Source organism: Rattus norvegicus, chromosome 8 (assembly GCF_021556685.1).
Source record: "Rattus norvegicus strain SHRSP/BbbUtx chromosome 8, alternate assembly SHRSP_T2T, whole genome shotgun sequence".
In the NCBI taxonomy this organism is placed as follows: Eukaryota; Metazoa; Chordata; class Mammalia; order Rodentia; family Muridae; genus Rattus; species Rattus norvegicus.
In genome coordinates this window covers 112,559,233-112,587,163 of record NC_141541.1, presented here as the reverse complement: position 1 = coordinate 112,587,163, position 27,931 = coordinate 112,559,233, and the positions used below count along the sequence as shown (strand labels likewise).

At 41.5% G+C, this 27,931-nt stretch overlaps 1 protein-coding gene across 3 annotated transcripts in view; it reads left to right on the top strand.

The window, feature by feature from the left end:
* The window catches only part of Dnajc13 (DnaJ heat shock protein family (Hsp40) member C13), a 109,544-nt gene that overhangs the window by 63,752 nt on the left and 17,861 nt on the right, over nt 1-27,931 (top strand). For all 3 annotated transcript variants that reach the window (XR_015626809.1, NM_001108776.3, XM_087562865.1), the window contains 19 exons: nt 358-462; nt 1,635-1,837; nt 2,873-2,957; nt 6,311-6,465; nt 7,099-7,144; nt 9,371-9,525; nt 10,199-10,400; nt 11,764-11,879; nt 12,709-12,787; nt 14,345-14,480; nt 16,293-16,477; nt 16,924-16,998; nt 18,275-18,394; nt 19,083-19,262; nt 20,372-20,539; nt 22,010-22,123; nt 22,943-23,059; nt 24,257-24,434; nt 26,216-26,307. Coding sequence is in view for 2 of the 3 variants with exons in the window: in NM_001108776.3 (NP_001102246.2) it covers nt 358-462; nt 1,635-1,837; nt 2,873-2,957; nt 6,311-6,465; nt 7,099-7,144; nt 9,371-9,525; nt 10,199-10,400; nt 11,764-11,879; nt 12,709-12,787; nt 14,345-14,480; nt 16,293-16,477; nt 16,924-16,998; nt 18,275-18,394; nt 19,083-19,262; nt 20,372-20,539; nt 22,010-22,123; nt 22,943-23,059; nt 24,257-24,434; nt 26,216-26,307 (2,511 nt within the window). In the remaining variant the exon portion in view is untranslated. The remainder of the gene's footprint in view (nt 1-357; nt 463-1,634; nt 1,838-2,872; nt 2,958-6,310; nt 6,466-7,098; nt 7,145-9,370; nt 9,526-10,198; nt 10,401-11,763; nt 11,880-12,708; nt 12,788-14,344; nt 14,481-16,292; nt 16,478-16,923; nt 16,999-18,274; nt 18,395-19,082; nt 19,263-20,371; nt 20,540-22,009; nt 22,124-22,942; nt 23,060-24,256; nt 24,435-26,215; nt 26,308-27,931) is intronic.

Sequence of the window (27,931 nt, the reverse complement as noted above, 5' to 3'; positions counted from 1 at the left end):
TGCTTACTGAAACTCAGTTTGTTCCCCTTTCCCAAAACTCTAAGATGTTGGGTATCATAGTTTCAGGTTCATATTTGTTCATTATATAATTATTTACAGTATTCTTTGCTACTGAAATTTTAGTGCCTTGGGAATTTATTAATGGCCATAGGGAAGATAGGTATCCTTAAATTTAGATAGATGAGTGAATTTAGGAATTTGTTTGTTTATTAAAAAAAAATATCTTGGGCTGTTCCTTGGGCATTTGATCCTATTTCTGAAGGAATTTAAAAGAAAAAGTTGAGGCCAAAATTTGGTGCTGAGTAGGTTGTTTTATGGCATCTGCCTCAGAGATAACTGAACTTTCCTCTACCGCAGAGCAATGTGATCGAGGCTTCCCCAGATATGAAGCGGGAGAGTGAGAAGGAGTGGTATTTTGGCAACGCAGACAAAGAAAGGAGTGGGCCGTATGGATTTCATGAGGTGTGTACTGTACAAACTTCTTGTCATCTCTACTCTGTTGTTCTCTTTGAAAAAGACTCTTGCAGACTTGACAGATACCAACAACCCAGAAGAACAGCATCGTATCTGGCAGGTTTTGCCTTCTATGCCCTCTAATTTAGCATTCCTACAGATGTGCAGCGTTTTCTTTAGACACTGTTTTCATTCATGGATATGTAAGTGTTTGTAAATGTCAGTGTATACATAGCACACGTACACGCAGGTGATGGGTATCAGACACCCAGACTGGAGGGATATGTTTTTATGAGCCACCTAATGTGAGTGCTGGGAACTGAGTCCTCTGGCAGAGCAGGAGTCCCTCTTATCTTCAGAGCCATCTCTCCAGCCCCAAGAAGTGCAGTGTCTTTAAACTGGTTTCTATGTTCAGTACCAGTATAACTCTGTTTCCTCCTACAGAATTTGGTGACTTAAGGTTCTAGAGATGCACGTCTGTGTTCAGAATGATATGTCGAATCTTGTAAGGCAGTTGTCACAGGACTGTCAGGAGCAGTGTTGAGTTTTCAATAAATTACTGTCCCAATTATATACATATGGTACTGAATAAGTTTGGTACCAAATAGATTTTTAACAGTATGGGGTAGGGTCAGAAAGTGTTGATCCTGCCTGTGCTGATGTTTTACTCTGATCTGAGCTGCTTACTGAAGCCCCAGCTCCCTCCCCTAAAACTTTAATATGTTGAGCATCATAGTTTCAGGCTTCCCATGGTATGATCAGGCTTTTACTATGTACGAAAGCTCAGAGAATAATATCCGATCATTCTGGAAGCAAGAGCGTCCTCTTTCACCAGTGTTTGACCCTGCCCTCCCTCTTCAGCTCAGTCAGGATTTGACCAAAACAGATTTAAGAGAGCCAAGCCTTCTCCTACATAAGTTGGTTATTGTCCACTGTGCATTTCCCAGTGGTCTTTGTACTCTTTTGTTGACCAATTGAGTGCTTATTCTTACATTACTAGTCAAAAGTGGGTTTCTGAAAAGCTACTGCAAGACCTTGTGTATCCCTAGGATATTTGCTGTGCTGCACATTGCTGTCTCATAGCGATTGTTTTTCTTTATGCACCGTACCGATATAGAAAACATTGGCAAATGTTTCATTTGATATTGTGTTTGTAATAATGATGCCTTCAATCAATTAAGATGCAAGAATTATGGGCCAAAGGAATGTTGAATGCAAAAACCAGATGTTGGGCTCAAGGCATGGATGGATGGCGACCGCTCCAGGCGATACCTCAGCTTAAGTGGTGCCTGTTAGCCAGTGGGCAGGCCGTTCTGAATGAAACTGACCTTGCTACCTTAATACTGAACATGTTGATCACAATGTGTGGATATTTCCCGAGCAGGTACAGTGTCATTAATATTTTTATGACTAACGGGACTCTTAGATTTCCTCACCCCCTCCACCCCATTGTGTGGATATGTACTCTGTAATGTCTCAGGTTACTATAGCGGTCTTAACAGAGGTGTCCTATGTGACTTGTAATACTGCTTCCTTGAAACAGTTATAAAGAAATAGTCAGCAAGTTATATCAATGTGGTAAAAACTGAAAACAACCTTTTCTGGGTGATACCCAATAATCTTCCACCATTTGTGTTAACTCTAGCAGTGGTAACAATCACAATATTTATATGGGTTGGGTAGGAATGGTGGGAAGCAGCTATTTGTAGTCCAAGTCAGAGGTGGGAGCCAGGTCCTGATGTGCCAGGCTAGCCAGGCCTGCTGCTGAGGATGGGGTGATGATCAGCCCAGAGCTCACCTCACAGGACCATGCACACGAGGATCAGTTTCCTGTAACCAGCACATTTGTCACCTTTACCTAGAATATTTTAGTCTTCATGAAATATTTGTACACACATCATTTTGTTTTAATGCTATTGTAAAGCTATCTGATAGAAATTACTAGAAAATACATATAACACTCTGTTCAGCGACAGATCTTTAAAAATCAGATTAGATTCAAAACCATACAGTTAATACTTAGAAATAGTAGTGCATTAGTTAAAGCTGTATTTGAAGAGTACTGACCATCATGAACTAAGGTTTAAGTGTATTTGACAAAGCTTGATGGGACCTTTGGGGGACTGTCCACACAGTGTGCTAGACAACACCAAGTTAATCAATTAAATAATAAATAAGAGTCTTTGGCTCTTCTAGGGTACTGTTTTTCAAGGAAATCTTATGGAAGGAAATGAAGTCATATTAAACAGCCAGTAGATTTAAACCAAATACCTAATCATGTTCCCAGCTGTATGAGAGCTTAGTCTTCATTTACAAAAGAGGAAGGTAACTTGCTTCATGCCTAGTAGAATGCCATATGCTCTGAATATACAACTTCCAGTAAATACATTAAATGTTGACTCTAGAAAATATTTTCTAGGGATCAGGACAATGCCATCATTCGCCCTTTACCCAGAGTGAAAAGACTGCTGTCAGATAGCACCTGCCTTCCCCATCTCATCCAGGTGGGTCACTCGTGTGCTACCAAGCGAGACCAGTATTGTAAAATCACAGGATTGTACTGTAGCTTTTGTCTTTATTTCATTATAATCCATTCTGTTTTCATAAAGCTGAGCTCCATGGTGCATTTGTTTTATTTATTCACTTTGTCCAGTCTTGTTTATTTTTGTGTGTATGGGTGTTGTCCTGCATATATGTCTGTGTGCCATGCGTGCCCATGCTACCCCTGGAGGCCAGAAAAGCATATCAGGTTCCCTGGATTGGGCTTGACCCCTGGTTGTGAGCTGCATTGTAGGTGCTGGGAACCAAATCCAGATCCCCTACAAGAGCAGTCCGTGTTCCTAACTGGGGAGCCATCTCCACAGCCATGGCTCTACATGCTAAATTGGGTGTTTAATCAGGGTATACTGGGGAAGATTGCATATCCAGGACCTACACATGTGATATCTTCAGATTCCAGATTCATCCAAAAGGGGTTTTATTTAGAATCTATTCTTCAGAGTCACATCACTGTGGGAACTGCAAGGCTGTTCTCCTCTGTGCTGCAGATTGACATGGAGCTGCATGGATACAGCAGCTACAGACGAGGGTGTGGTCATTTCTCTAACGGGTGCAGCACACCTCACCGGGGTTTTCCTAAGGGTTTGACTGTTGTTATCTGAAAGGTTTTTTGGTTTGTTTGTGCTATGTTCTGTTTTGTTTTTGAGTAACCACTTCAGGACTTAGATATGTAGAATATCCTAAGATTTCCCTTCTTTCTGCATTGTGCTGATCTTCTGGAATTTACAGTACCTACACCCAAGACTAGCATAAGCTTTAGAGATTTTTTTTTTTCTTTTTCTTTTTTTTTTTTCAGAGCTGGGGACCGAACCCAGGGCCTTGCGGTTGCTAGGCAAGCGCTCTACCACTGAGCTAAATCCCCAACCCCCAGCTTTAGAGATTTTAAGTGAACTCCCTGTCTACTTCTTACTCCATTCTTAGAAGTATGCATTCATTTTCCACTAGCAATAATAGACCTTATTATTTGTAGTGATAATTTTTGTCATTTTACATTGAGAGTGATAGTTTATATGTTCTTACATTTATGCGTTACATTATATGGAAATCACTGATTTCTGAACTTGAAAACGTAGTTAACACCTTTTTTATTTATTTGACCAGCTTTTGTTATTTAAGCGTCAGCATACGTTTTAGTTACCTTTCTATTGCTGTAGAGAGACACCGTGACCAAGGCAACTCTTATAAAAGCGACCATCAAATCGGGGCTGGCTTACAGTTTCAGAAGTATCGTCCATTATCAGCATGGCAGGAGCATGGCAGCAGGCAGGCTGGTGCTGGACAGTTAAGCTGAGAGCTACATCCTGATCCCATCAGGGAGAGGAAACTGGGCCTTTGAAACATTATAACCCACCCCTAGTGACACACTTCCTCCAGCACAGTCACTCCTAATCTAATTCTGTTAAAGAATTTTACTCCCTGGTGACTAAGCAGTCAGATTAAGGAGCCCACGGAGGCCATGTATTCAAGCACCAGAGTGTGTTCATACATATGCCTTCATACTGTGGACATCTGTTCCGATTTCTAAGTGAAAGTGCACTGTACGTTTTTTAACTATGACCAGTCAATCCCAGAAGATCAAGCGAGTATGTATCTGAGGTAATGGCAAAAGAAAGGGGTTTGTGTTCATTGGACCCTGTCAACATGAAGATATAGTACCCAGAAAATCATCTCCCTAACATGCTCCAATGTTGAAAGGTAAAAAGTAAATGCAAGAAGCATTAGATTTGAGGTCAAGATGGTTGAAAAATGTTTAAGCATTGTCTGTGTAGAATGAAACTTGGTCAATGAAGGGTATCTATTTTGATTAACAAAACTTTTTGTGGTACCTGAAGAAAAAGGGAAAATGTGGTGAATTTAGCCCCCATCCCTCATAAGAAATGTTCTCATCTGAAGCTCACCATGTAAACCTGGCTTGTCCTGAACTCAGAGCTCTGCCTGCCTCTGCTTCCTGAGTGCTGGGATTAAGGCGTGTGCCACCATGCCCAGCTAAGCCTAGCATCTTCTGATGTTATATCTGCCTGTTTATTTTATACTGGGTTCAAAATATTTCTTAAAAGTACTTTTTCCTGTAGTTTTTTCCTCTGTAGGAATACTTTATCTTGCTGGAACACAGGTAACTTAGGAAGTTTTCTAAGCACTGTGCCCTGCTTACATAGGGCCCTGTGTCATGTAGGATGCTCACTGCATTGACCATGACAACACAGCTTAAGGATTCAGTGAGTGGTATAGTGCACAGTGAGTGGATGTCCTCGGCTTCCTGGTGCAGGATAACTTGAAATACTCTGTTGTTGATTGATAATGTAAGGCAAAACTCAAGATTTGCTGTTTCCCTATACTAATCTCAAGCTACATCTGTCCTTAACATTTGAGAAAATCCTGTATAATTGCCCTTGATTATTCCTTCCTAAACCCCATCACAGAGTAGAACAATGTGACTGCCTTGTTAAACAGATATGACATAAAGCAAGAGAAATTTAAGAGAGAAACTTAAAAGATTCTCTCTCACAACTGAGTCTAGACTATTGGTCTGTCGCCAAGAGCCAGTCCTTACATTACCCTCTGTCCTCATCTCACCTCAGCTATCTGCCTGTCAGTGGAGCCAACGCTTACAACCCTACATTATATGATGGTTGCGGTTTTACTAGTAGCAATTGACTCCAAATTTGGGATTCTTTGGAAGCAAGTATTTATTGAAAATTGAAATCTCACCATTATTGTGTAAATAAGTAAAACTAAAATGGCTTAGCACACATTAGAGCCGTTATGCTGAGATCTTTGTGAGCCTGTGTGTAGTCAGTGGCCTGAGGTGGCCGTTGTCTTTCAGAACTGTGGTAGTGGCAGCCTCTGAGCTGCACGTTAGCCCTGCTCTTCATCATTTCTGTTGTTCTCCTCGAGTCCAGTGTCCTTCAGAGAGGTTTTCATAGTTTCACGTACTTGACACTAATGTAACACAGACACACACATGCTCATGGGTGTGCGTGCGTGCGTGTACGTGTGTGTCCGTGTCTGCACAGAAACACACATATAGACAACACATACATGTACAAGAGAAATACTCTCAAACAAGCAACCTTGCTTGTAACAATATAACAAAACTAGCTTAGGACACATTCGGGCTTTTACCTGACCATATTTTGATCGGTTCTCAACAGTTTACTACATTACTATCTGCAGTAAATGTATAATGAGCCCTTTCCAAATCTGTTTCCAGTCTGGTATAAGTTTATTGAATCCCATGGGTGTAAGAAATGATAACCTCAGCATAACTTACCAAACAACATTTTATTTGCTTTTTCAGTTACTGCTGACCTTTGACCCTATCCTTGTTGAGAAGGTTGCTATCTTGTTACATCACATTATGCAAGATAACCCACAGTTACCTCGCCTCTATCTCAGTGGAGTGTTCTTCTTCATCATGATGTATACAGGTTCCAACGTGCTTCCTGTTGCCCGGTAAGACTATGAAGACACCCTGTCTTAAATTACTTCAGTTATATGTGGGTGCACTCAAGAGGGATTTTTGTAGCATTGCTTTTTCATTATATTCATTATCTTAATTAAAATATCTAAAAATTTGAAAAGTAGAAGAAAAAGTGGGAAATTACTCAGAATTGCACTAGTTTATTAGAACTAGTATTTGAAATTTATTTTACTATATGTATATATTTAATATAAATACATTTATATGTTATACATGGAGTTTTATATTTTGCTGTCTAAAATGAATATTTTTATATTACTATGTAATCTTAAGATGATCATCAAGATCTTTATGGCACATTTTATGCCTTCCATTAATCAGATATTAATTTGGGAACATGGATTCCCAAAAAATTGGGATATGGATTCCAAAAAGTTGCCCTTTTAACTATTTTTTACCATTTTAAAATTTAATAATAGTCCAGTCTTTAGAAACCTAAAGACTGGGTTGGGGATTTAGCTCAGTGGTAGAGCGCTTGCAAGGCCCTGGGTTCGGTCCTCAGCTCCACAAAAAAAAAAAAAAAGAAAAAAAGAAAAAGAAAGAAACCTTAAGACTAAAACTTAATCGGTTTCTGTATCTGAAAGATACTCAATTTTTCTTTCTAGGTTTTTGAAATATACACACACCAAACAGGCTTTCAAGTCTGAGGAGGTAAGCACAGTGACTGACCCTGAGGCGCTGTCTCGCTCTCACTAGGTGTGTGTGGGTCCTGGTTATCAGTGCAGAGAGCGGGCACCACGTTTAGTGATTTGTTCACACTCTTTGCAGTATACCTTATTTTCATTTTAAGCAGTCTTAACCTTTTTATACTTAGACTGAAATCACAACTGTGGATTACCCCTGATTGCCTTTGGCGGTTTTTATAAAGATTTAGTCATAAACTTGACATTTCTTCAGATTCATTACAGAGAGACGTCATTGCCATGTAGTGATTGGCAGGTGTTTCACATGTGCTAGATGTTTACTAGAGCATTTAATTTTTAGAGTTTACCCAAAGCTAGCTATTGAAGAGCATTGCACTGCTTCAGTGTTAGACACTAGATAGCAATGAAGGCTTCATAGCATAGCCTGCAGTAGCCACTGAAGGCCTGAGAGTAACAAGTTTGCCTGGCACTATTGGAGAGAAACAGATAGTGGCAGCCTTTTACTTCAGACAGAAAAAGGTAAACTAAGTAGTAAGAATAGAAATAGTGATACTTAATAGTATATCTAATATAGAAATATAGATAGAACAGAATGGTCTTTAGTGATCGAGAGACGTAGTGATACTTAATACAGTATTGGTCATTTGGGCATCCTTTCTCCTTTACTTCTGTGCATCAGTAGATAGGTAATATCTTAAAACAAAACAGCTGGGCATGAAAGTTGTGTGTGTGCCTGTGTGTGTGCTCTCCTGTGCACCTGTGTGGAGGCCAGAGGTCAACCAGAGTTGCCCAGCCACCTCGGTTTTTGAGACAAGCCGTCTCACTGAACCTGAAGACTGAGGTTTTGCCTGGGCTGGCTCCTCGGTGAGCTCCAGGGATCTGTCTGTCCTCGTGTCTTTGTGCCATCTCCCCCCATTCCCAGTGCTGGGGTCACAGCTCATGCTGCCCACTATGATAAGGGTTCTGGTCATCTAAATTAAAATCGTCATGCTTGTGTAGGAAGCACATAACGTTAGTAGATGTCTCCCAAGATCCTGAAAACTATTATTTCAGAAATTATTCACTTAAATATTTTGAAAATATTTAAAAATTACAGCAATATTTTTTATATGTAGGAATTACCAAATAACAGAACTCTAGAAAGCAGAACAGCAGATTTTTTCCCAGCAGTTTAACAGTAAATTTATTATTGTTAGTAAAAAGTCTGAAAAGGCTCTCCTTTGAATTCGTTTCTACACCGAGTGGTAAATGCTTGCTTTCCATTTCTAGTGCTATCCTGTAGAAGGAGAACATGTAATCTAGATAGAGGGAAGAAAGGCATTTATGTTCGTTAGGACCATCCTAAGAAAAAGAGTTTTAAAATAAAGCATGTTAAATTGTGAGACAGATTTAGACTTCTTGATCCAGTTGGTTGTAATTATGTTAAAGTGAACCCACTTATGTCCCTTAAATTCCATGCACATTGTTTGAGAGCAGCCTCTTAGGATCTGAGTTTCAGGCCAATGACATGCGATGGCTGAGCAGGTAAAGGTGCTTGCTGCCAGACAAGGGAGCTGAGCTGAGTCTCCATGGCCATGTGGTGGAAGGTAAGAAAGAGCCTTCTTCTGCAAGTTGTTCTCTGACACACACACACACACACACACACACACACACACACACACACACACACACACCTACCCACCCCTAAATAATTCTCAGAAGGGGCTAGACTTGGTTTTGAAAGCAGCAGGTATGGATAGGAAGTGTAACAGTTGGGATAGTATGAGGCAGATAATGGCTGTCTGGATGTCTCTGTAGCTCTTCCTTGTTGTCCATCCCTGTTATCCATGGCCACAGGTTGGCTCATCGTCCTTACTCCTGTGTGGTGATGCAGGTGAGCCCTGAGACCGAGAAGGCTGCTGCAAAGCTGGTTGTTACTACTGTCCTTGGTGTCACATTTCACTGTGTTCCTCCAACTCCCTGGAGAACAGAAGTGGTTGGTTCTAGTTGGGCACTGTTTTTGTATGTTTGTTTGTGAGTTTTGAGACAAGGGCTCTCTATTACATCCCTGGCTGCCTGGCCTTGAACTCACAGAGATCTATCTTCCTCAGTTCTGGAAGTGCTGGGATTAAAGTGTGCCCCACCATGTTTGGCCTTGTGCTCCTTTCTTGAAATGCTCGAATTATTCACTTGTCAAAGTCTTTAAAGGTAATTTTATTCTAAATACATTTATCCATTTTTGTTGCTTTTTAAGAGTAAAGGACAAGATATTTTTCAGAGAAGTATACTTGGACACATTCTTCCTGAAGCAATGGTTTGCTACCTAGAAAATTATGAACCTGAGAAGTTCTCTGAGATTTTCCTCGGTGAATTTGACACTCCAGAAGCAATCTGGAGCAGTGAGATGAGGTAAGTGCTGGCTGTGGTTGTGTCACATTTGTTGCTGGTCACCTGGCCTGCCTTCCAGTTGCAAAGAGACTTCTTACCAGTTCCTTCAGGTTCCTGTTCAACTAATAGGCTTTAACGAGGCCTGGAGTGTTGCTGATGGGAGTTGATAATTACTGTTAATAGAGCTTCTGTAAAAAGTATGGTCTGTTATCCTAATGGCAGTGCAATTAAGACACAGCTTTTGGGTTCTTGGAAGTAGGCCTGTGCCCCACAAATGTTGCCTGCGTTCATAGAATGGATCAAACTAGAGATGCCCACAGGAATTTTGATTCAATGTTTTCTAGCAAGCATGTCTTGAATTACAAGGAAAGACTTGCCTTGGGGGAAGCCTATGAAAACACAGAAAAAGGCAAGACACAGAAATGCATGACAGTATGGCATACACCTCACCTGTACACGGGAGACCTGGCTATTTTTAGGTCCAGGGTGATGGCTGCCTTTTGGAAGCCCTCACCTCTCCGAGTCATTCAGTTCTCAGACCAGCAGTATGGCGAAATGCTCTGAGCAGCATTAATTTCATTTTATAGTTGAGTGATTCTGAATATTTATGTAATTTCCTTGCATGATTACCCATGTTTCTTGTTAAGTAAAATAATCCTTCCGAGTGCCTGAGTGGAAGCTTCTGTGATTGTAGGCGCCTCATGATCGAGAAGATTGCTGCCCATCTTGCTGACTTCACACCTCGCCTGCAGAGCAATACAAGAGCACTTTATCAATATTGCCCCATCCCGGTTATCAATTATCCACAACTAGAAAATGAACTATTTTGTAATATTTATTACCTCAAACAACTTTGTGATACACTCCGCTTTCCAGATTGGCCAATTAAAGACCCAGTAAGTTCAGTTTGTTCCTTCTTAAACTGCAAAAATAATTGTCAACCCTTCTGAATGTGTTTTCTTCCTGTGATAAGAAGGACAGTGGCTTTAGATACAGTGCTGCAGCCTGCAGTTTGCCCCTGCTTGGGAGGGTCCCGCTGGAGACTCTTGTCTCGGAGAGCGTGAGAGGGGCAGACACATTGTGGGGGCTGGGGGGGCAGATGGACAGACAGACAGAGGAACGCTCTGCTGTCTCCTCAGCAACATTACTGAGTAGTTTGCTATACATTATACATTTTGGGTAGATTTTGAACTCTGGAAGGTATTTAAAATTTTACAGTTTTTATCTTTTATGACTAAGACAACTTTCACTCCCTGGCTCTATGAGACATTGATTTTACCAAGCCTTGATTCATCTTTAAAGTGGTGGTGATAGAAACGTTAGCCGGTGTCTGCAAAGGAGATTCTAACAATTGAGTGTTCACTAAGCATAGAGCTCAGATCAGTCCTGGGGTGACTTTGGGATTCCTATAACCTGAGCCCTTGCATCTGTAGAAAGCTGGGATAAAATAGATCTGGGTGGCCATGCCTGTTACTTTTTCTGCAGCAGAACTTACCATCTAAAAGATGCAAGAATGTTTGCCATTGGTCCCACAAGTCACTGCCTCTGCACAGTGTTACAACCAAATACAGACAAGCCCAGCACTCGTTGAGATAGAACTCTACAGGATAGGAACGCTTTCAAGGTTCCTATCCTTTCATGTTCTATGGGATAGAGGTTTAATGTCAGCCCCATCATTTATTCACTGGGAAATGCTTCTTACAGAATTTTAGTGTTTTTCAGATTATAAAGAATTAGCTTTGGTATGGAACCCCTCTGTTTCCTTGTCTTTTGGAGGTTGAGGCAGGAAGGTTGCAAGACCAACCTGGCCTATATCAAGAAAAAAAAAGATTCTGACAGCCGTGTAAAGTTGTATGCTCCTTTAGCATACAGGGCTGAGATAGGTATTAGCCATTGTCTTCCCCTCCTCTGCAGCTTCCTTAGTTCTCTGTTTTACATTTGTTTGAATGTCTGCATATCAATAATATGTAGATGATCTTAAAATTTCTACAGTGTGCTTGCTTTCGGAGTACAGTTTATCTTTTACTAATTGTGAGGTTTTCTATGGTTTCTGTTAAAAGTTAACAATAGAGATACATTGGACAAGAATAAAAATAAAATTAAACAGAAGGAAATTCTGTACCTGGCTGCCAGCACTGTTAAGATTGGATAGTCTAGAAATGTTGATTTAAATAAATACATCACAAATATTATGTAAATCTAAAATTATATTTTGAATTATTTTTACTGGATAGAGATTTTTACTCCTTTGTCTTTAAGGTTAAACTTCTGAAAGACTCCCTTGACGCTTGGAAGAAGGAAGTAGAAAAGAAGCCACCTATGATGTCCATAGACGATGCTTATGAAGTGCTTAATCTGCCCGTAGGCCAGGGGCTGTGAGTTACTTCAGTATTATAGTAGTGGATGTCTGCTTCAGCTTAAGACATTAATATCAAGGATGCCATTTTAGAGAGCCATGCTTACTGATACACCAGACCTGTGAGGTCATCTGGAACCCTAGGCACTGACTTTGTTGACATTACAGACTTACTGACCACATTACATCTCCTGTTCTTGTTGGAACCATTGCATTTTATTACTTGAACTGTTCTGTGCAGTGGGCCTAGCCCTCACCAGGCACACGGCTCTCATGCACACACTCGAATCCCACTTCCTCCCACAGTGTAGGCTGTGCTTGGGGAAGGTCTGCTGGAAGCATGTCTACCCAGGACACTACATTCAGATAAGGAGCATTCCTGGGACGTTTATAGTACTCACTGCACACGGTAGAAGAAAGTGGCTTGCTTTTAGAGAACAGAATGTCATTGTAAAGATTTCCTACTTACTGAGACAGTAACAAGAATGTAGTTTATAGTGGCATTTGACAAATTGTTGCATTTTAAAATATACTTCTTATTTTACCAAATCCCAAATATAATTCTGTAATTTTTTAAATAGATAATATTAAAACTATATTGTAAACAATTAAATTTTATAAGTTAAACTTTGCTTAGTGAACTTTTAGCTTTTATTTCACCCATAAAGATAACATAAAAATATAATCTTACTTAAATCTTTACTGGATTTAATTGGATGCCTAATGTATGGTTAGTAATACAGTTCCTGACATGCGGAGGTGAGAGCATCAACAAACATCACGTAGGTGATCGTATGAGTCCTTTCACATGTGCCTTACTGTCTTTACAAACACTTTCCTTCTTCCAGGCACGACGAAAGCAAGATTAGAAAAGCTTACTTCAGACTCGCACAGAAGTACCACCCGGATAAGAACCCAGAAGGAAGGGTATGTGCTGCCTCATCCCAGTACTCCGTAAGAGCAGGCTTAGCCACAGCTGCGGCTCTCTCTGTGTAGAGTTAACTCTAATGTCTAACTTATAATAGTAATAGGTAGATAGATTTTATTTAACGTCTAACATATAATCATGATGGATAAACTGTCTGTCCTCTCCATACAGCTTAAATAATGTTCATGGGGTTTAGGTGTCCCTTTGGTTCTTTTTCTTTTTTGTTATTGTTGTTTTTTGTTTTATCTTTGTTTTTTTTCCGGAGACAGGGTTTCTCTTGGCAGTTCTGGAACTCACTCTGTAGACTAAACTGGCCTTGAACTTTTGATCCGACCGCCTTTGCCTCCCAAGTGCTGGGATTAAAGGTGTATGTCACCACTGCCTGGCTGATACCCAAATTCTTACCCTAAGTGAAGAATTAGGAAATCAGACATATACAGTATTTCTGAGAAGGAAGGTTTGATGTGGAAAAGATGCTGCTTGTGTGAATGTAAACATTTTAAAAGTTAAAGGTCTGGTCGGCTTTTAGGCTAGTTTTTGTTTTGATTTAGTTTTAGTTTAAGGAGTTTAGTTTAATGAGTTTTTGTTGTTGTTGCTTTGTTTTGTGAACTTAAAGCAATCCAAAACCATCTCAAACAAGTAAAATAAAATAGAAAGCTTGACATTATTTATCAGATTGCTAGGCTTAACTTTTTAGATACTAAAATTCTGTATAAAACTATTATAAAGAAACTGACACTTGTCTGGTTCCTATGCTGCTAAGAGTGTTTCTGTGTAAACCATTTACTGTCTCCGCATTGCGGGGTCCTCATGAAGACACTGAGGGTACACACTTTCGCAGATTAAAGAAGATAACACTCAGTAAGTGAGCAGTAGCACGGGGGCCAGACTGTGTATGTCTATCAGGTCAGTGTACTTGCCACAGAACCGGAGACCCAAAAGTGAAAAGAGAGAATGAACCCTCGAATCGTCCTCTCACCCCCACCCTGCCCCTCCCACACAGATGAAAAGGGAGCTATTAACTGTAGTTCTTACCAGTGACTTTCCTGCATTGAGTCAGTCTCTGGTATATATTAAGTTTTAAGACAAGATCTGACATATTTCAGGGTAATTGCCAGCTCTTCTACTGCCAGGGTTCACCTTAAACTCCTGTTGCCCCTGTCCTCTGGGACTGCAGGCATGTATCACTGTGCCCAGCTTACCCAGTGCTGGACTTTAAACCCAGGCAGGGCTTCATGCATTCTAGGCATGTGCCTTACCAACTAGGTACGTCCCTAGGCTCTTAGTATATGTGTGCTCACACATATTTAATGGTATATGTAAATTTGTATGCAAATATTTTTTCTTAAAATTGAAATCCTTGGATACTTACTCGAGAAAAAAATGTAACACCCTTACAGAATACCAGCTAGATGGCAGTTAGAATGAATTCCTTAGTGTGAAGATAAAATAGTTAAAGAAATTGATACAAGTTATAATAACCAAGTACCAATTATGTCTTAAGTTTTAATTAGAAAAATTCCTATTAAAACCTAATTGTCTGTGATTATATACAGGACATGTTTGAAAAAGTAAACAAAGCATATGAATTTTTATGTACCAAGTCAACAAAAATAGTGGATGGGCCAGATCCAGAGAATATAATTTTAATTCTGAAAACACAGAGCATCCTTTTCAACCGCCATAAAGAAGGTAAATCCTGTGCCATGGGTTGTGGCTTATTTCCTAGCTGATCTTGAGTTCCTTGTTCTGCAACATAGTCTACCAGATTCAGAATTGTTATCCTGACAGACTCTTGGAATTGAGTTTCTGGATCAGGAAAACAGCTTTCTTCCAGAGGAAGGCCTTCAGTATTTCACATTGCCAGCAAGGTTTTATTATTCCTTCTCAAATGATGCTTCTGTTCTGTGGTGCTACACGGTTAGTTCTGTGTCTTACCATCTAGCAGCAAGCATATTAAATTATATATAAGATAGTAAGTAGAGTCAGAAACTTGAAGACCATTTACTGATCTTCAGTTACACTGCCCGACCTGGCTCCAACAGCCTCAGGTGGTGGAGAGCAAGCACCAAGCAAGTCTGAGCATTGAAAAGCAGAAGAAACCTGACGAGGTGTTATCCATTGCACAGCCCCTGCTGTCATTCCTAAGTCGCCATGTCCTCTGGACTAGTTAGAAAAACTGGTCTCAGTGAAGTAATTGTCATTTCAGAATTGTCTAAAGCACAGATTACCTAAAGGTATATTGAAATACTTGATTCTTTGTTGAGTTTCTTACAGCACATAATCTGTTGACTTAAGAACGATGTAAGATGATATGGAAAAAGAAGGATGTGAGAATCCATGGTGGGGATTTGAGAACAGCATTCGATGTCTGGGGATTTAGGATGAGAGGGAGTTGGGATTGGAATTTGGAAGGGGCAGCTGAGAATTTAGCAATTGGATCATTGAGAGAGCTTGCTCTAGGCACTTTGGTATATGTCTTGAAGAGGGTATGTACATAAAACATCTTAGCTATGTGGCTTCAAGAACTAAGAATAATGAGGTTATAAATCTGCATCTAAACCTTGAATACACATGTGTTTGTTTTGAACACATATGTACATGTTTACTTTGTTTCCTCTTAAGACAGGTAGTTATTGATCAGCTTCAAAATACAGAAACACTTCATTTTTATTACAGTGGAATTACAGAGGTGCTTAAAGATAACCATGGCCCAGGAGGCTGCAGAAGTGGTCAGTGGTTAGGACTGACTGCACTTCCAGAAGACCCAGGTTCAGTTCCCAGAACCCACGCGGCAGCTCACAACCTTCAGGACCTCTAGTTCCAGAGGCTCCAGTTCTGTCTCTGGCCTCCAGGAGCATCAGACGTACATAAATATGTGTACGTGAATGCAGACAGCACACTCATACACATACAAATAGATGAACAAATGTGGCGTGACTAGTTATGTGCATATCCTTGCCTCATTCACTGGGTTTTTTCTTCTGCAAACACTGCACCCGTGCATGGCAACTTTCACCTCTACCTGTGGTTTTGTACTTCACCTGTACAGAACAGAATTGGCCAAATAGTTAGTACATTTCCTATTTAGTATTTCTAGTAACAATTCATTTTTCAGGATTTGTCAATGCTTAAATAGATAGTAAAGCAGAAAGAGCAGGGAGCCTGTTCTTAGAAGCTAATCACACTCCTCCAGAATCTGATTCTTCTTAAGAGAGTTGTATGCCGAATGGCAGTGTGATTGCAGGAGCACTTGCTGCGTCTCAGCGTGTAATCTGGTGAGAAATTATAAAGGTCACCTGTATGGCAGAAAGCAGAAATTCTGCAAAGTCAGTTATCTCCATGCCAAGTGCACTTAACTTACTGGAAAATATTGTGGTTCATTACATGAGCTCACCGGAAAGAAAGGTAAATTAGGAGACATTTAATATGAGGACTGTTCATTTATTGAGGAGCATAACTGAGCCATGGTGTGACATTAACACTGTCTTTCTGTTACTTTAGAGTTACAGCCTTATAAATATGCAGGATACCCCATGCTAATTAGGACTATAACAATGGAGACTTCAGATGACCTCCTCTTCTCAAAAGAATCACCACTGTTGCCTGCGGCTGCAGAGCTGGCTTTCCACACAGTCAACTGCTCAGCCCTCAACGCTGAGGAGCTCAGAAGAGAGAACGGCTTAGAGGTAATGGGGCTTTCCACAGCCGAGCTTTACATGTGTCCAGGCACAGTAAGTGGCTCTTAAGCAAATACATGTAGTGCAGCTTTTCCTTTTCCTTTTCCTTTTCCTTTTCCTTTTCCTTTTCCCCAGCAGATAGCTCAGCGTCACAGTCTCTGGATTCTAGTGCCAAAATCAAAGGTAAAGGGAGCTCATTTTATCGGAGTCAGAGTACTGAGCTCCAGGCGGTGAAGGTGATGTTGAGTCTAAAGTAGTGACTGGGAATGCTTTTCATAGGCAACAAACCTGAGGCCCTTTTTTTTACTTACTTATTTAACAGATGTCAACTGAGTTAGTGTTTAGTTACCAAACATGTCACATTAAAAGTTTATGTGTTCTTATCCCTGCTAGAAAAGGTTTTTTACCCTTCAAGTCAAAAACGGAGAGTTAATGGCTTACTTTTTTCTTGACAGGTGTTACAGGAGGCATTTAGCCGCTGTGTGGCTGTCCTGAGTCGCTCCAGTAAGCCAAGCGACATGTCGGTGCAGGTGAGGCTGTATGTAGATGGGCAGGTCAAACATTAGCGGGGTGTTCTAAAGCACAGGTCGCTGCCTTCCAGCCTGCACGCCCTCACTATAGGGTGGGCCGTGGGTGTGATTCGAGCAGGTTTGCAGCAGGAACACTAACTGTCCTTGCTGCAGTAGCCTTCCTCTTTTTTAAGAAGGTAGAGAGCAGTGTGCTGGCCCTAAGGCTCCCGTCACCAGCTTCACACACTGAGCCTTTCTATCATTCTCTATTCATTCACCTCTGCACCTCTCCAGTTTTCTCCTCCATCCTCCACCAAGTATATTAACTGGCTAATGTTTGTGAAGGTTGGAAGAGTTTGATTCTGTGGTAGATAACCCATTATGAATTCACTTCATTTCTCTAGTCTTAGGTTATATCTTAGTTAGGGTCTTATTGCTGTGAACAGACACCATGACCAATGTGAGTTTTATAAAGGACAACATTTAATTGGGGCTGGCTTATAGGTTCAGAGGTTCAGTCCATTATCATCAAGGTGGGAACATGGCAGCATCACAGCATCCAGGCAGGCATGGGGCAGGAGGAGCTGAGTTCTACATCTTCATCTGAAGGAAGCCAGGAACAGACTACACATCCCCAGGCAGCTAGGAGGAGGGTCTCCACAGTGACACACTTCCTCCAACAAGGCCACACCTTCTGATAGTGCCACTCCTTGGGCCAAGCATATGTAAACCATCACAGGTTATAAATCATTTGAGTTTTGGCTTTGAGTTGCAGTTCCTATATTGAAGTGGCTTATATGAAAAGAATTTATAGTATGGTGCCCTGTTAAGAAATGCACAAAACGGGGTTGGGGATTTAGCTCAATTCGGTCCCCAGCTCCGAAAAAAGAAAAAAAAAGAAAAAAGAAAAAAAAGAAAGAAATGCACAAAACACCTTAACTAGGAATCCCACGAGCTCTTTTAAAAGTATATGAAGCATTAGGTTTTCATTCTCTGCTATATAATCCTTGCATTTTATTGGAGTTTTCTTATAACACTTTTAATATTTTTAAAGAACAAAAGTATTGGCTCAGTGGTGGCACAAAAACAGGCTGTGATGTGTTTGTCCATGGTTTGCTGACTTCTGCACCTGTAAGAAATCTTAAGATTTCTGCTAATCCAATCAAAATGTCCTGTTTAATGTTAGAGCACCCCACACAGTATTAAGCATCGCCCTCACATCTGTGCTGATTTGTTTTGTTGTGTCTTACATAAGGACTGCGCGTGTGACTGCTTCTGTCCCTTGTGCTGTTTGCAGGTGTGTGGGCACATAAGCAGGTGCTACAGTGTGGCCGCCCAGTTCGAGGAGTGCCGGGAGAAGATCACAGAAATGCCTGGCATCATCAAGGACCTCTGCCGAGTGCTGTATTTTGGCAAGGTATAGCTCACACCTGTCACACCTGTCCTTGCTGGGTAATCACCCTGGGTTTCCTTTCAAACTGCCAGTACTTGACTTACAGCCATGTGCTTACCAAAAACATGAGTAAATCACTTGTGTCTCTAAGTATTCTTGTAGAAAGATTGCTGTACACGATGGGGCTTGTTCCTATTCTGGCTGGCACACAAAGATAACACTGGAGTGACATAGCTAGGAGAAAAGAGTCTGACTTAATTTCCAAAGAAGAGAAGAGAGGATGGGACTAAAATCTAATCAGGGGCAGGACTTGGTAAAACCTGTCATGTGGTCACTGCTAACCATGACAGCCTCCGAGATGTAAGAATATGCTGGTTCCCAGGAAACTGCTGAGAGGCCAGCTCTGAAGACGCTGTGGCTGATGGGAAGAGAGGCTTCAGCCCTGTCGAATAGAAGGGATGGAGGTGCAGACCTTGGAATGAGGCAGCTGGGCCTGGGAAACCTGATCAGAGTTACTCAGCTGCTTCTGCTTGATGCCTTCCGATTTACTAGAAACAGGATGCTGATGTGAAGCTCAAACCTCTGATTGTATTAACAGTTGCTGTTGGTGCCTTATTGCATTTAGATGACAGTCAAGAAAGTGGATTCTTGGAGTCTTTGCACACTGTATGATGTTTTCACCCTGCAGATCAGTTCTTTCTTCTCCTTGCAGTGTATCCCACGGGTGGCTGCCCTTGCAGTAGATTGTGTCAGCTCTTTTGCTGTGGATTTCTGGCTACAGACACATCTATTTCAGGCCGGAATTTTGTGGTATCTGCTTGTGTATCTGTTTAACTATGACTATACATTGGAAGAGAGTGGCATTCAGAAAAATGAAGAAACAAACCAGCAGGTAACTTTAGCCCAAAGCCATGTAGACTCTTAGTAAGTCATTGGGAAGCAAAGCTTGAGCCTCTCAGAAATGCTGTGTTTCAAGGTGGCTATGGACTGCTCCTGAAGCTAGCAGAATAGTCCACAGTGACTCAGTCACCGCACAGCCCAGACTGCCCTCCTGCCCCCAGCCCTCCAGTGTGGGGATTATAACTGTGCACCACATACCCAAGCACTTTTGGTTTTAACCCCTTGTTCTTGAGGGATTTAATTTAAGGCAAGAGAATCTAAGGAACAGAGATGATATAATATTTTCTGTTACTCAGAGTCAATTTTACAGTTTTAGAATTATGTTTATGCAGTTTATATAATAAGGAGATATAATAATATACCAGGGTATTGGGACTAGCTCTTCACAACACCTTTGTACTTGTCTGACTTTTACAGTTTTGGGGTTTTTTTTTATCTTTTTTATTTCCTGGTTTACATTTGTTGTTGTTTTTAGTATATATTTCCATCATGTGACTCTAGCAGTCAGGCATACCTTACTACCTGTGTCAGTCAAGGTTTTACTGCTGGGCACAGACACCATGACCAAGGCAACTCTTATGAGGACAACATTTCCTTGGGGCTGGCTTACAGGCTCAGAGGTTCCGTCCATTATCATCAAGGCGGGAGCATGGCAGCATCCAGGCAGGCATGGTGCAGGAGGAGCTGAGAGTTCTACATCTTCATCTGAAGGCTGCTAGCAGAATACTAAGTTCCAGGCAGCCAGGATGGGGGTCTGAAAGCCCACACCCAGTGACACACTTATTGCAACAAGGCCATACCTCCTACAGGGTCACGCCTTCTCATAGTGCCACTCCCTGGACCGAGCCCATACACACTGTAGCACTGTCTCTTCCTCCTGCTCCTGCTCTCGAGTGAGTCTGTAAGACACTGCACTGGGTACAGATGATCGTGTTGGTGCTGAACGTTTCTCCAGCCTTAGCACCTTTCCAAATGCATCAGCTCTGTGCTGCTGATGTGATGCTCCTGTGCTGCCTCTTTCCATTCTGATCATTAAGATGTTTCTGTTGTGTCACTCATTAAGGAGACATACGTACTTTAATGTCTTATTTTTTATAACAGGAAGTAGCCAACAGTCTTGCCAAACTCAGTGTCCATGCTCTGAGTCGCCTTGGTGGGTATTTGCCTGAAGACCAAGCCACCCCAGAAAATCCGACCGTAAGGAAGAGTTTAGCTGGCATGCTGACGCCCTACATTGCTCGAAAGCTAGCTGTGGTTAGTGCTACTGAGGTATGGACTAGCCCTAACCTGGGCTTGTGAGTAGTGGAAGTCCTTTAAGTAATAAGTCCAGGACAATCCCTATTGCTCTAAGAAAGCTGAAAATTGAATATATATGTGCTTGTTCTCTCAGCCAAAAAAGGAGTGCATTGTGAGTTTATGGCAGTGACAGCAAACCTTAGAGTCTAACCTCTGGGACGGAGAATTAGCTTCATGTTTCTCAGTAACAGAGCCACCATAATTCTTACCAGCCTTGGGTCACAAAGGACTCAGACAAGAGAATGGGTTTGCAGTGAGTCAGGAACCAAGTTTGTTTAGATGTCTCTTGTAAGTCATAGCTTATTCTTACTGCTACATAAATATATTTATACATCAGTATTTATACATAATTCATGATGAAAATTAATACTACTTCAGTGGCCTCACAGCATGTATGTCCTCTTTGTGAGGGCATTGGGAAGCCCTAGGAAAACAGCATTGGAGAACTGAACTGTAAAGCTGCACTAAGTACGTGCTGAGTGCTTTAGGTAGGAGAAGCTTCAGGCTAAAAGGTTTAATGCAGCGCCTAGGTTGTTCATAAAGAAAGATTGGTAGAAGCCAACCTTGGCTACAAAATGAGACCTGTCTCAAACATAAAACAACAAAGATATTAAATGAGCAGGTCAGACCCCATGTTTGGTGTTAGAAAACTAATGGAGTGGTGGATATGAACAGATGTTAGCTGTGCTCATCCTGGTAGCAACAACATAGGACCGGTTTTTGTTTTTTCTTTTCCTTCTTGATTTTTGTTGTCTATTACTTTTGTGAGAAAAAAGTCCTCAGGCTTCTGAAATTCCAAGTACTTGTAGAGTTTAAGCCCTCGCTTGTTTTGTAGTGGATTATACTTGTGCTCCATATGGGGGCGCAGTTCCCCTAAGGAGGGACCAGCAGTGTTCTCCCCTGGATCTTTTACTCTAGTTTGATGCTTTTTGCTGACTGCAAACATCCTCCTCAGAAATACCAGCAAGTTGATGAGTACTGTCTACAGCCTTAAAATGTTTTATTTCAAAATCAAGTCTTTCCATAATTTATATCTGTATTCAATGAGATTTATTTTAAACTGCCAAATCTCTGAATGAGGATTTTTCTAATCATTAGTTTTCCTCTAGTTATAACCTTCCCAAACAGTTCCCATAGCTGGGAACCAGACAGTAACTATATGAGTCCATGGGGCCACTCTCATTCAAACCACCACACTTTCTTCCTGTCTTAGAGCTTAGGAAATGGGGAGTGAAAACACTTTGCAGTCACTCTCTTGAAGTGTGGACTATGTGTTTACACTTACAGTTGAAAGCCAAAGGGAAGCACCGTTCCCTGCAGGCTCCTCAGCTATAGCCACCCTCACCCCACCCCATTTTAGTTTTCTTGCTTAGGACTGTGCTTCCTAAGACGTAGATTTTGTTTGCAAGTATATGTATGTGAAGAAGTGTGGTGTCTCCTTAGATCCTGAAGATGCTGAACAGCAACACGGAGAACCCGTATTTGATGTGGAACAACTCCACAAGGGCAGAGCTGCTTGAGTTTCTTGAGTCTCAACAAGAAAATATGATTAAAAAGGTATGTTAATTTTTATATTTTCTTAGGTGACTTATTCTGGTGGAATGAATCTTGATGAAGCACAATGTGCTATTCACCAATTAGAGGTTTAGTCAACAGCTCTAGCCACCTGGGCATTTCAAGGCTGGTCTGGTGTTGTATGAAGTAGTCCTTAGTATGGCAGCTGGGAGCACCTACTGCTCCTCGGAGTACCAGAGCTGTATTCCCAACCCTGTAAGCAGCTCTTAATTCATGTAACTATGGCACCCGGGGGATCTCTGATACATCTGCCTCAAAATCACCTAGACTCACCTGTACTAACCCACACAACAGGCTCACACACGTAATTAAATCTCTAAAATATTACATTTGGATCTTCTTATTGTCACTACTTCTGTACATTTATCATCTGTTTAAGATAGTAATGCACTGGGAGAATTGGGCACTTTAATTCAATTTATTACTTCACACACACACACACACACACACACACACACACACACACACACACACACACACTTTTGCCTGGCTGTGCCAAGTGTCCACTGGAGGAGTGAGAAGAGTAGTGTCATGGTCTGCTTTATCTGCCAGCTCTAATTCTTGCCTCATCCAGTGCTCTTCTGCGACTTCGGGATAAGCCCTGATAGTCTAGTAAAGCCCTCTGTCCCTGTGCCTGTTCAGCCATGACCAGCACATGTGTCCTGCCCTGTTTGCTCTCTCGCAAAGTGGGTGCCCTTCTTGACATACTCAGTACATTATTACACAAAGCAGGGTAGATTTACAGACTGGACATTAGATTCTTACATCCTAACAGTCTTGTTTTTCGTTTTGTTTTTTAAGGGTGATTGTGACAAAACTTATGGGGCAGAATTTGTCTACAGTGAACATGCCAAAGAACTTATTGTGGGCGAGATTTTTGTTAGAGTCTATAATGAAGTCCCAACATTCCAGCTAGAGGTAAGTGCATGGCTTTAATTTTGTCTGATGCTGTTGCTCATACTTCCTGAGGTCTGGTGACTCGTTCACATTTCACTGAGGTCTGGTGACTCGTTCACATTTCACTGAGGTCTGGTGACTCGTTCACATTTCACTGAGGTCTGGTGACTCGTTCACACTTCACAGGTTGGAATTAAGACTTGTTTCCTGGCTGAGAGCTGTAGAAGTTGCCCTGGGTAGGTGTGTAACCAGATAGCCCATGAGCCTCTTCGTTGAGATCGGGGGTTCTCAACTTGTAGGTTGAACAACCTTTCATATCAGACACTGCATATCAGATATTTACATTATAATTCATAATATCATTATGAACTAGCAAAGAAGTAATTGTCTGGCTGGGGATCAGCACAACATGAGAAACTGTGTTAAATGGTGGCAGCGTCAGGAAGGCTGAGAACCGTGGGCGACAGTTGAAGCTTGAGTTTCAGGAAGCTCATAAGCAACTACTTAATTCTCAGCTACTCATTTTCTTTGCTGCTTTGAGGGGAAGGCAAGAATTTTGTAATTGCATAGCTTATAACAAGAGAAGTAAATTATAACGTGTGTATATGGATGTGTGCATGCATAAGCTCTTGCTTTGTGGGCCATGCTAGCCTTGAACTCAGAATTCTCCTACCTTACTCCCCCCCCCCCCCCCCCCCCCCCAGTACCTAAGATTACAGACATTTGCCACCAAGTTGGGTGAGAAATAATGCTTTGTTTTAGAATTTGTTCTTGAAATGGGAATTTACCCAATTATAATGTATATTATCATTCACAGGATTAATGTATTTAACTAGCTAGCCAATAAAATAAGTTAAGTGGTTATTAAAAACCCTTGGAGAGCTAATCCCTGAATTTCTGTTGTAACTGTATATACTTTTTATATTATAAAGACATAATTATAAAAATCACATTGTGGATGCTCTTATTAGATTGGTAAAGGGGACAGACATCCTAATTACTTGTATAGTAGTGAAAGTGTAAAATCTCAGAAAGTTAGGTAAATTTTATTAAGTTTGGGCTTTCCCCACTCCTTGATGGAGTGATGTATGCATAGTTGTGTTCATTTGTATTTGATCACACCCATTGCGTTTCTTGAGGTTCTTCTGTTGTAAAAACCTTCAGTATAGGCTATTACGATGACACTTCCATTTATATACATTCATGTGCTCGGCTTAGGTTCCAAAAGAGTTTGCTGCAAGTCTGTTGGATTACATCGGCTCTCAGGCCCAGTACCTCCACACGTTCATGGCTATCACTCATGCTGCAAAAGTGGAGTCGGAGCAACACGGGGACCGCTTACCAAGAGTGGAAATGGCTTTGGAGGCTCTGAGAAATGTGATCAAATACAACCCAGGTGTGTGATTGTCCCTTGATTCATAGCAACACCATTATAACAGAGCAGCCAGAGAGTTCCAAAACATTCTCAATTTATTGTGGAGAGTCAGGGAAAACCTCGCCGGCTTTTCCGCTCCATGTGATATAATAATAAAGGGAGTTGACTTCCTGTGGTCTCCTACCTGTAAACTAGGCTGGGAGAAACGTCGGGTATATTTAGAATTCATGCATAGGAAAGAATAAACTGCAGTAACGTCGTGTGTTAGTGTGCAATCTCACACTACTGACAGAGGCTGGCATACCATGTTCTTACATGCGTGAATTTACTAGACGATCTCCATGTTGCCTCTTTTGTGCTCGGCACAGTACTGTTTGCATATGGATACTCATTTTTAAAAATTGCCTGAAGTTTTTGACGTATAAAAAATGAAATAATAGAAAGATTGAGAGTTCTTCCCTTGAATGTCTTTCAAAGGACATTCAAAAGGTTCCAATGACCACCAAAGCACCTGGTTCTGGATGGGTACGGTGCAAGTTAAAGCTATAACCTAACACACCCTCCATTTCTAACTTAAGCCAGCAAATAGAAACCCTGTACAACATAAATTCATTTAAATTTTCTAAAAGGTATTTATTTACCTTCTTCAGTGAATATTGAAGTGCTATTAAAATTTTTGGCTTTTGGCATTTGCCAAAGTTTTATTCAAATAACCAGTAACAATATTAGAAAAAGTATTCATTCACAAGATACATTAAGATGTAATGAAAGACTTTAAAACCCAGAGAGAGAGCATCATACTGTATTGTTTAGAGCTGGCATCGTAAAAGTACTACTGGTGTTGTGAGGCCCAGTGAGACTTCAGCACAGGAAGTTTGTGGTTGGCCCTAGAATGGCAGCACGACAGGGCAAGCACGGGACTCAGCTCCGAGCCCACTGCTGGTGTTCTTGTGTTAGGATTCGTGCTCTCCGCGCTCTCCCGAATCCCAGCGATTAGTGGCGACTGATCTAACCTACTGAGTAGTTTGAAATTGAATGAAAGCAGCGTGTGGGATGTTTTCAGTCACATTGACTTGTTGGGGATAAAGGCCTCTAGAACCTCAAACGGTTACCCTGTTTTTATAGTGTGAGTAGCAGCAGTGTGTTGGCTTACTTGACAAAGGGGGTAAGAGTGGAAACACCCTTGTTCTGTTAGGAGAAATCCTTGGTGCCTGTGTATCAAATGGTTTGTTATATGGTATTCATGTGGCAGAGTTCTGTTCCAGTCTTAATTAAAGGCTAAATGATGTCAGATTCTCCCAAAATTCAATTAGGTTGGGGGAAGGGATAATCCTAAGGTCTAGACACAAGTGTGTCCAGTCTAAACATTGCAGATCATTGTCTTCAAAGTGTGAACGTGAAAGTAAGTGACTCATCGTCATTGTCACCCCTCCCCAAAACCAACAAGCCCCACAGTGCTTTGGTTCACTTTATATTGTGGTGGACTGCGTTTCTGTGTCCTGAGGCTCCTGCAGCCTGTGGGCTGTGGGTGGAGACCACTAGTAGAAGGAGTGAGTAAAACCACCATCGTCTATTTAACACTCGCATTTGTATTTGGACTGATTATTTGAAAAGTTTCTTGTTTTCAGTCTGGGGCTAGACTAGGCATGGAAGCAAACCCAAGAAACTCTACTGTTCTGCTGCTCATGGCCTAACCCCCTGGACAGCTTCCACATGCCCTCAGAGTTTCAGAGACGTCATAGCCAAAGCCTGCAACTGCACCTCCGTAAATAAAACAACCGCTGCTTCTTCTTGTTCTCTAGGTTCTGAAAGTGAATGCATTGGGCACTTTAAGTTAATATTTTCTCTTCTCCGAGTCCATGGAGCTGGTCAGGTGCAGCAGCTGGCATTAGAGGTAAAAGTGTTTTGTACTAAGGAATGTTGTATTTCCTACCGCTTACTGTCAATGGCTTGAGACTTGATAATTATTATTTAAAATTAATGAAAGCCTGTGTTTATTCATTTTGTCTATTAGGCCAAAATTGTATATATTTTTAAAATTGAATTAAAGAGCCAATGCTGGACATTGTCATGCAGGGTGGCTCTAGCTGTAGTTGTTGACATGCATGGGGCCTGAGTGTCTTGTAGAGTGTCGTGTGCAGTGTGTTAGGGACTAAGCATTTTTTACTCAGAGTTTCATAACAACAGATCCACAAGAGGAGAAGGCAGCTCCCTGTCTTGGTGCCCAAAGAAGGATGTGCTATGACCTGGATGCCTCCTGAAGATTGACCCCAGCCTCCCTCCTCTTAACTGCTGTCTCTCTCTCATACCTAGCACAGAAGTAACTGTTTGAGCAAGGCTTGCAGGCCCCTTGGTGCAGGGTTAGGGTATCACAAGCCCTCGGGAGGTAAGGCTCCCAGAGGAGTTAGAGGCCCTTTCTCAAAAGGAATGAAGCCATTAGTCCCATAGGGTGCCGTTAGGATGCAGCTGTTGACAAGGTCTCGAAGCCCCGGATCATGGTAGTGTTTGTCCAGCCAACTCAGTAAGGTCTCAAGGTCATCCTCAGATGGCCGTGTCATTGCAACTCATGGTTTATTACTGAAAACATCACTTTCAACCCTGCAGGAGCAGGTACAGAAGTAGCTTTTAAAAACAAGCCAACAACACTGTATAATGTGTCCTAAAATAACCTTTCTTGGCTCATCACATTCTTAACAGACTTGATTAATTATTAATTTTCTTTATGTTGAAAAACATGCTTTACTATTTACTTCCTTCAGGGTTTTTGGGGAGCAGGTGGGGGTTCAAGGTTTATTGTGTCACCCTGGCTGTCCTGGGGCTCACTCTGTAGAATCTCTGCCTCTTCCTCCTGAGTGCTGGGATTAAAGGCATGTGCCACCGCCACCCAGCCAGCTCATAACTTTTTTTTAATTATTTATTTACATCCCAAATGTTGTCTGTCCCCCTTCCAGTCCTCCCTCCCAGAGTTCTTCCCTCCATCTTCCTCCCCTGTGCCTCTGAGAGGGAGCTTCCTTCCCCCATGCCTCTTTCCTGGGGCATCAAGTCTCTACAGGACTAGGCTGATGAGAGCTCTCCCACTGAAGCTAGACAAGGCAGTCCTCTGCTACATCTTGTAACTTTTTTTTTCTTTTTTTCGGAGCTGGGACCAAACCCAGGGCCTCAAGCGCTCTACCACTGAGCTGAATCCCCAACCCCATCTTGTAACTTTTTAAGCAAACATTATTAGCTCTGGAATACAGTGTTCTGAAATGCTAGAAATGGTTCAGATGGCATCAGTCTTCAGTTCTATACACAGTGGCTAGAGAAAGAAAAATGCATCAAATTCTGTATAGTGGCAGTTAGAGCAGCTTGTGTTAACTACTAAGGACACTTCCGCCTAAAGCAGGAGAGAGTCATAAGGACCAGTTGCCCCTAACTGCTCCCCATCTCTCACTACAGTTGGGGGTGGGGGGATGCAGTGTTTCTCAGATGATCATATTAATGGCCAATCTTTTGAAATTAAACTTTTCTAAAAATTA